At 43.9% G+C, this 9,295-nt stretch overlaps 1 protein-coding gene across 1 annotated transcript in view; it reads left to right on the top strand.

The window, feature by feature from the left end:
• Nucleotides 1–3,565: 3,565 nt before the first annotated feature.
• The window catches only part of IFT57 (intraflagellar transport 57), a gene marked incomplete at its 5' end in the record, with an annotated part of 25,720 nt that continues 19,990 nt past the window's right edge, over nt 3,566–9,295 (top strand). The window contains 4 exons of the mRNA XM_082487629.1: nt 3,566–3,768; nt 6,491–6,653; nt 7,787–7,905; nt 8,851–8,941. Of these exons, the coding sequence (XP_082343755.1) occupies nt 3,566–3,768; nt 6,491–6,653; nt 7,787–7,905; nt 8,851–8,941 (576 nt within the window). The remainder of the gene's footprint in view (nt 3,769–6,490; nt 6,654–7,786; nt 7,906–8,850; nt 8,942–9,295) is intronic.

Genomic DNA, 9,295 nt, shown 5'->3' with positions numbered 1-9,295 from the left:
CTCCTGCTTTGGGATTGTGCTTGGGCACTACAAGAACAGGAGCACCACACCCACTATAGAGATTGGCAATTCTCTTACTAAGGCAAGAGCATAGGAACCTTATGCAGGGAGCGAGGTAAATACTTCAGAGGCATAGGACAAAAATATATATATAAAGGGGGAATATATATATAAAGGGGGGATGTCATGAGGATGGAGCCAGGCTCTTCTCAGTAGCGACCAATGATAGGACAAGGGGTAATGGATTCAAGCTGGAACACAAGAGGTTCCACTTAAATTTGAGAAGAAACTTCTTCTCAGTGAGGGTGACAGCACTGGAACAGGCTGCCCAGGGAGGTTGTGGAGTCTCCTTCTCTGGAGACATTCAAAACTCGCCTGGACGCCTTCCTGTGCAACCTCGTCTAGGTGTTCCTGCTCCGACAGGGGGATTGGACTAGATGATCTTTTGAGGTCCCTTCCAATCCCTAGCATACTGTGATACTGTGATACTGTGATCTGCTTGTCGCCCTGACCACGTAACTTTCCAGTTGGTTTTCTGGCTGGTCAGTGTTTGTTTCCATGTGATGTGTATATGCAGTCATGGCATTTGAACATAAGCCTGATGGGTGCTAGTATAAAAACCTCTGGAAATGGATTTTTGTCGGGGACTGCATGGTTTTGCGATCTGCTTTACAAATCCTAAACATCTACTTTATTCTGTCTGTGGCTTCTCTCCTCATAAGGTATTTTCCTTTAAGCCTGATAGCTGAGCTGTTTTCAAGATTATAAAATAAAAAGAATAAAGAAATACAAACTTACTTTTGATTTAGCTGTAAAGTGTCACTCAGAAGCTAAATGAATAGCCATAGGCTATGGATTGACAGATGACTTTGCTACTGAATTGTCAAATGTGATATCAATTTTTGCAGTTTTGCAACAACTAAGATTTTCTTATTTTCCCATTTTTGGACAAAATTGGGTTTAATAGCCTTAAAGAATATCAAGGGATTTGTATATAGCATCACTCATGCTGTCTACTATGAGAAGTAATAGTTATTCTAGTTTGGCTATTCTTTTTACCCTGTCTCCCTTTCTTTGGTGTTTTTTGGGGGCAGGGAGGGAGAGAGGTTTGTTTTCTTGTGTCAAGACTCTACAAATGTGTGAATCATGTTTGGCATTCCTGAAGATTGTCAACATGAAGAAGAAAAACATTTTCAAGTATTTTTCCAATTCATGTCTTAAGAAAAAGGAATCACTGCATTCATCCAGCTTGATGCATTGCAAGATACTTCATGAATCGAGGAATCCTTGATAAATAAATAACCTTTTTGCCTTCTAAGTAAACAAGTACCTCCAAAAGTGTTCTTATTCCTGTGTGCTGGATGCATGGTCCGGAAAAGCTGAACAGTAATTCTTGTTCAGTCTTTGAAGAATATTCCTTTGAATAGCTTGATCTAGAAAGGTAAATCTAGGATTGCTGTGTTTTCAGGATGCAGTTGTGTCCTGAGATGGTTCTTAAATAGGAACTCACAGTAAAACAGGGTCTTTTATAACTGTCATATTTTGATCTTGCTTTTCAAATGAAAAAACAACCAGCCAGCCCACCTTCAACTGGTAAACAGTGCTTTTTCCTGAAGAAAGTTATTAGCATCACAAATGTTCTGTTTTATGAATGTAGTCCTGGGAATTAGAGCATGATCTTATTAGTGCCATTCCTGACAACCTTGCAGTGAACCGAGTAGATGAGGTAGATGACAGACATGATGTTGAAGGAGAAGCAGCAGGAAACCTTTTCTAGGAAGGTATCTTTCCACAGAACCTAGATTCTGTACATCAGTGTTTTGTTTTCTCTTCCTTATGTCTTGCTTCCAAACAGAAAGGAGGGAGGAGATGATAGATACAGGAAAACCGTGCTTGCACAGAGGCAAATAGTGCAAGGAATCCTGAAGGAAGCAAGTTCATAGACGAGCTTGTTGAAGGAAGAGAAGGTTAGTGAGTATTAAATGTGTCTATTAGAGAACTGTATCTGTGGAATATTTAGAAACATCCCTGGACATTCCTGAAGCACGTCCAGAGGAGAGCCACGAGGATGATCCGAGGGCTGGAGCACCTCTCCTATGAGGAGAGGCTGAAAGAGTTGGGGCTGTGCAGCCTGGAGAAGAGAAGGCTCCGGGGAGATCTTATTGTGGCCTTCCAGTACCTAAAGGGGGCCCTACAGGAGAGCTGGGGAAGGACTTTTTACTAAGGCATGTAGTGATAGGAAGAGGGGGAATGGCTTTAAAGTGGAAGAGGGCAGGTTCAGATTAAACTTTAGGAAGAAGTTTTTCACTTTGAGGGTGGTAAGGCACCGGCACAGGTTGCCCAGAGAGGTTGTCGAGGCCCCATCCCTGGAGGTGTTGAAGGCCAGGCTGGACGTGGCCTTGGGCAACCTGGTCTAGTGGGAGGTGTCCCTGCCTATGGCAGGGGGGTTGGAACTCGATGATCTTCAAGGTCCTTTCCAACCTAAACCGTTCTATGATTCTATGAAAAAGAACATAAGATGCAAATTATCGTGACACTCTTCTCAGAAAGCTGCAAATATGAAACAAGAACAGTAGATTCCTTGGGCTGTCTGCAGGTTTAGGTAACCTATTTTTTTCTTTAACAGTATTTCACTAGTGCTTAATTTTCACTGAACAATTCAAGCTTCATGTGTGCTATCCAGTAGGAGAAACTGATAGAACCACCCAAGTATTTTAGGGACGAGGGCTTAGAAAAAAAAAAAAAAAAAAAAAACCAAAACAAAACACAGGAAGAAGTGAAAGGAAGCGGTGGCTGTCCTAGAAGATCCCAGGTGGTATTAGCAGTACACACATGACCCGTGTCTCCTGGTTTCCTGGGAGAACCAGCTCTCCCACCCACTCTTTTCCCCACCACTCTGCAGCAGTTCCAGCTGGCAATTGTGACAGCTCCAGCTGCAACTCCACTGCTCCCAAGACTTACTTTTCCACACACACAGCTGTAAGCTACCACACCTCAGGCCGCCAGCTTTGCTATTAGCAGGTATAGCTGCTGCCTCCTCTCAGCCTGCACGGTTTAATGTGTTCGCAGCTTAGTATCAAATCGGGTAAACGTTTAACTGAGGCACCAACACAAAAGCCCCACGCTTACACACCCGCCCAAGGTTGAGCCATCCGTCAGGCAGAGAGGAGCGGCAAAGCTTTAAGCAATGCACTCCCCCCGGCGTGTTGAAGGGTGACTGGGAGCCGCGCCCCACACCGTGAGGCTTTATCAGGTGCCCGTCCCGGGCTCGACAGGACCCTGCCCGCCCGCGCCCAGCACCTAGAGCAGAACGACAGCGCCATCTTTCCCACCCCCACGGCGTGCCGTCTCCACCGTTACTGGGCGGAAGTGACGACGCCTTGTGGAGCGGTGATTGGATGATGACCCGGCATGCCTCGCTCGCCATTGGTGGCTCGCGCTGGAGAGGCGCGGCTTCGCGGCTTCCCGCGGACGCGTGTGATTGGGTCAGGGGGCAGGTCTCGAGGCAGAGGCAGGCGGGGATTGGTAGGGCCGGTTGCCTCGGTTACGGGCGGGGGGGAGCAAAATGGCGGAGGAGGCTGGGGGCGGTGGCGGGACCAGGCGCGGGACGGCAGCGGCAGCGGGGGAGCGGGACGACGAAGGGGCGGAGCGGGGCCCAGGCGCGGCGTATCACATGTTCGTGCTGATGGAGGACCTGCTGGACAAGCTGAAGCTGCTCAGCTACGAGGAGGAGGCGCTGCGGCGCCACAACATGCGGCCGCTCTCCAGGTGTTTCTCGCCCGCTCCGCCGGGCGGATGGCGGCGGCGCCTTGGGAGCGGGGGGTGGGAAGGCGCGGAAGGCCCCGGGGAGGGTGGCGGCCTCGCCTGGGAGGTGTTCGCGTGGCCGCGGCGGGGGAACGGCTGGGGCCGGGGGGTCGCGCCGCGTGGGACGAAGCTCCAGGCGTGGGGCTGCGCAGCCGCCACGGCTGTAGGGGGAGGCGTCCGCCACGGGACGTGGGTGAGCCCGGCTGGGCGCGAAGCCCCATTGGCGGCGGGGAGAAATCCCCGTGGGCAGTTAGTCCGCTGCGGTCGCGGCTTAGGGAGGGACGGCTGGTGCTGGGCTGATAAGAAGCCTGGGTCAAGTGATAAACGGTCCGCCTCCCGGGTGATTTTGAAGCTTTCAGAAGGGGGAGTCCCTCTAAAGGCTCTGAGATGTGATAAGTAACGGGACCGATGTGCTCCCAACATCCACCTGCCCAAATAACTTTCAGATCCATCCATCAGTTTCAACCAGGCTCACACAGCTGGGCTTGCTTTAAGCAACGGCTTGATAGGGGGTAAAAACATGGTCTAAATTATTTTCTTGTTGGGAGGGAGGCTCAAGTATGAGCTCAGTGGCTGTAAGCTGTTTTTAACCAGCTGTCTGACTATCTGGATATTTGGAGCAAGGAAGCAAACTTTTGTCCCTCTTAGCAAGTAGCTGTGTCTGTAAGGGAGAGTGTTTGGTTCCGAGTATCCAGTGTATACACGATTTATATTTTGGTTGGACCAACTGGTCTGATTTTATGGACCGAATTCTCATTAGGACCACATCATTCAATTGCGTGTGATCCAAAGTAGATCCTAGTTTGTGTACCTTGCTCTCTAAAGTAACCCAAGGCACAGTAGGTGAGGATGGGTGGAAGGATCGCTTCAAAAATGTGCTCCTGATCTGAGCTTACATACTGTTTTAGGTACACCGGCCTTTTGCCATTTCTGAGGAATATGGGAAGGGGAAGAGGTTTGGGGAACTCTGGAGCAAAAGGAACTGGGTGTATTGCTGTTGTCAGGAAGAGTATTTGGGGATGTTAAGAAGGGAACAGGAGGTGAGGTTGCTGTGGTGTAATGACATGGATGAGGACAATATGCAGAAAAAGGACATGTGTCTGTACGCAATGAGGCTTCAGTAAATTTGTTCTCCCTTCCTCAAGGAAGTGCCATTCAAGTTTTCATGCAGTCACTTGATACAAAATTTATTTGTTTATTTTTAAAGAGGCATAATCGTGTACCTGAATACAGATACCTTTGTGCTATTTGTCTAAACTCCCATTAACGGAGAACAGTATGCTTCTGAAGTATTTTTCAATGTGTTCTAAAATAGATAAAAAATGAGATAAATCCACCCTGGCTTCCAGTGTCATGGGTAAAGGTATAACGCTTTAGCAACGAATTATTTTAATTTTGGTTTTGAAGTAGGCTGTTTGCTGTGTGATGTTGACAGTAGTTATCAATCACTTTTGCTAATCTACTTAGAGGATGTTTTTCAAATTTATATTTTGTCTTGCACTGTAAATCATTTGCCCTGTGAGAAAGGCCTGAGATTTAGCAAAATCTTAGCTCATTCATGGCCTAGAAGTTATTGACAATTGCTGATCTTTGATTCTTTTGAGCTTTTAAATATTTTACGTTATGGAAGACACATTTGAATTAATCCATTGCATAGGCTCTTTATTAGTCAGTGGTGGTATTTTATGAAGTGATGGGATGGATACTGCATGTGGAAATTGAATGGGAACAGAATTGAGCTCATCGCTATTTGAGACTGCTCAGGTGAATAAGAGTAACTTAGGTTTGAAGTCTAATGTGGATTAATATCTTACTCAAATCACAGAATGATAGGGATTGAAAAGGACCTTTGGAGATCATCTAGTTCAACCCCCCTGCCAGAGCAGGGTCACCTACAGCAAATTGCACAGGATGGCATCCAGGCAGGTTTTGAATGTCTCTAGAGTTGGAGACTCCACAGCCTCTCCGGGCAACCTGTTCCAGTGCTGTGCCACCCTCAAAGTAAAGAAGTTCCCCCTCGTGTTTAGATGGAACTTTCCATGTTCAAGTTTGTGCCCATTACCTCTTGTCCTGTCACTGGGCACCACTGAAAAAAGACTCGTCCCCTTCTCCTGGCACCCCCCGTTTAAGTATTTATAGGCATTGATAAGATCTCCCCTCAGTCTTCTCTTCTCCAGGCTCAAAAGACCCATGTCTCTCAGCCTTTCCTCATGAGAAAGATGCTCCAGTCCCCTAATCATCTTTGTAGCCCCTTGCTGGACCCTCTCGAGCAATTCCCTGTCCTTCTTGAGCTGGGGGGCCCAGAACTGGACACAGTACTCCAGATGTGGCCTCAGCAGGGCAGAGTAGAGGGTGAGGATAACCTCCCTCGACCTGCTGCTGACCATACTCTTCTTGATGCATCCCAGGATGCCATTGGCCTTCTTGGCCGCAAAGGCCCATTGCTGGCTCATGCTCATCCTATTGTCCACCAGGACTCCCAAAGTGGGAAATAGATGAGCTGCATGTAGGAAACGTAGTCTACTGGGGTTACGTGTGAAACTAGACATCCTTAATTTAGTTGAGATGGATCACTCATTGAGAAAGTCAGTTAAAGAAACTGCTTTCTACCCTGTGCTGACCTATAATGTGGTAAAAGCTTCAGTAGCTCAAAATATTTACCATTTCTTTCCCCCTTTTTAAACAGGCACTACTTTGCACTGCCCACTAATCCTGGTGAGCAGTTCTTTATGTTTTGCACGCTTGCTGCTTGGCTGATCACTAAAGCGGGACATCCCTTCGAACAGCCGCAAGAATATGATGACCCCAATGCAATAATATCAAATGTACTCTCAGAACTGCGATCATTTGTAAGTGTCGAACATGCTGTTTTCCCAAGTGTATTTCAAGCGTGTGCATCACCTTCAGAAATAACAGTAATGACACACTTTCTCTGCTGTCTGATTATGTTCCCAAGGACTGGACAGACTTTTCCTATCTATAAGTTTTTACTACGTTAATTAGTTAATTGGAAGTTTATATTGTGTGTACCTACTTGCTGACTTTTTGGCAGTACAAAAATGGTCTTACAGTATTATGTATGATTCCAATTAGTTTTGTTCCACAATCTGTAAAATGTATTAAATCAGACTTACTTCTTATAGTGCCACATATGTTGCTCATTTATACTACTGTAATTTACAAAGATTCTATCTTGAAAGTTTACACAGTGCTTGTGATCCTGCTTCTGCCAAAGTCAATGGTACGATTCATAGTGAAGGGAATGGTCTAGCATTGTGTTCATGTTTTTGTTTGTTTAGGGTTTTTTTTTTGGTTTGGGTTTTTGTTTTTTTTTTTTTTTTCCTTTGGTAAGGAGTAAAAGGTTCCCTAAACTGTCAGGAATTATTGGGATTTTTTTTTCAACATTAACTCCCTCCCCCCCTTCCTGAATGTCAGGAGAGCGTATCAACTTATGGGAAGTATAATCTTATTGAGATTATACTGAGGTACAGCTGTGAATGATGTTAAGAACACTGTTTTCTAAAGGAGTTACAGAATAAATATCTTAGGTTTTTTATCAAGTAGGACAGCAATAAATAAAAATAAGTATTTTATAAATAAAATGTGTAACAAACAGGCAATGTTGAAAAGCTGGTGGTTAAGTCTCAGTACCTGAGTTCCTCTGTAGCTGTTCTTGCCTTGCCAGTGTGTCACTTGTGCTTGACCATCTAGCTGCCTTGCAGCTTCTGACTCTTCTGCTCCCTGTGAGTGTCCTCTTACCAGGTGTTTTAAGATTTCTACACTGCATCTGTTCCTTGGGTTGTTACGTTTTCCCTTCTGTTGCCTGACTGGAGCCGCATAGTGAAAGAATATGAATTAGCATTGGTAAAATCTTCATACGCGATGGACACTTTGGTCTTAGCGTAGTAAATCTTGTTACCTCCCTGAGAGGAAACTTGATTGATGTGTAGCCATTACTAAACAGTATACCTCTTTGTTTTAGGGAAGGCCTGTGGATTTTCCTCCCTCAAAATTAAAGGCAGGTTACGGAGAGCAAGCATGCTATGTTCTTGATTGTTTAGCTGAAGAAGCCTTGAAATACACTGGCTTTAGCTGGAAAAGGTATAGTACGCTTTTAAGCATCCTCCCTTATGCATTGTTTTCCAGCAAACAAGTGTAAATTGTAATTGTAAAGACAAAACATAGTAATTACCAAAAATGTTTTACTTGACATTTCATGAGATGCAAAATTCAACTAGGCTTGAAGCAGTAGGACAAATTAATTCCTAATGCAATTTAACACAATTTAGTCTATTACCAGCAAGGATGAATTTGGGCCATTAATAGACTTAGCTAATTAATAAAGATTTGACTGATGACCTTTTTTTGGTCATTTTCCTATGCATAACTGCTTGTTAATCTGACAGTTGAGTTGAAACATACTAATATTCTTTTATGTCCTATCAATCATTCTTGACCTCTTCAGTTGAAGGTATCCACAGTATGTGATCATGTTACAAGTAAGCTACATTAACTTTGAGTGTTTAATACAAAGGAAATCTTATGAGAAATTAGATGACAGATAACTTCAAGAATATGAAAATTTGTTAAAAGTGCTTTTTATTTCATTCTTTCCTTCTGATGGGTTTTGAAATGGATATAGTGAAGTAATTTCTACCTTGGAAATATTTTACTATTCCCTCTATTTAGTACATAGATTCCACTGTAAGGCAAAAATGAATCAGTTGTGACTTGCACTTAAATTTTAAGAGGTTAGGACAAAACAGAAAATGACTCAAAATTTACTCCCCAGGTGTGTTTGCAGTATGAACGTACTGTACTGCTTGGCATAATAACTAACCCTCACTTTTAAGACAGCCCAAGATAAACAAAGACTTTTAAGGCTGAGAGTTAATTTTATTTGTTGAAGAGTGTGAGACACCGTCTAGTTGTATTCCACATCACCTGTACTTACCATGAGCAGTTTTGCTTGCTTGGGAGCAGTTTACAGGGGTATTTCCAATTTACTGTGTTTAAAAGCCCTACTCTTGTTTGTACTAATTTCAGGCCAACATATCCAACAGAAGAGCTAGAAGAAGAAGAAATAACAGAAGATGATGCAGAATTAACGCTTAATAAACTGGAAGAGGATGTTGCGGTAGGTTTACCTAACTGGTTTTGATTATGTAAGTATTGGCCAGCTACGAGGAAGTTTTTCTTGCTGTTCATTTTGTTTGGCTTTGTTTAAGAAGTCTTTTCTACTAGCTGTTCCATCGCCCTTTTTTCCTGCATCTCCTTTCTTGCATTGTCAGTTTCTTTGTAGAGTTTTTTCCTTTCAGATAAGGTTGTTAACTCTTTGTGATAGAACTATATTCTTATGTGCATTTATAACTTATGTAAAGTGAAGTGGAATTTAACCATAGATTGAAATTGTATAGATTCATAATTGTTTATTTTCTGCTGATACAAGCTGTTGATGTTAAATGAAACTTCGATTCCTGTTTACAGAATC

The sequence above is a fragment of the Vanellus vanellus genome (genome assembly GCF_965231255.1).
Source record: "Vanellus vanellus genome assembly, chromosome: 1".
NCBI lineage: Eukaryota > Metazoa > Chordata > Aves > Charadriiformes > Charadriidae > Vanellus > Vanellus vanellus.
Note: the sequence above shows the minus strand (reverse complement) of the source record. Positions and strands in the feature narration are given on the sequence as shown.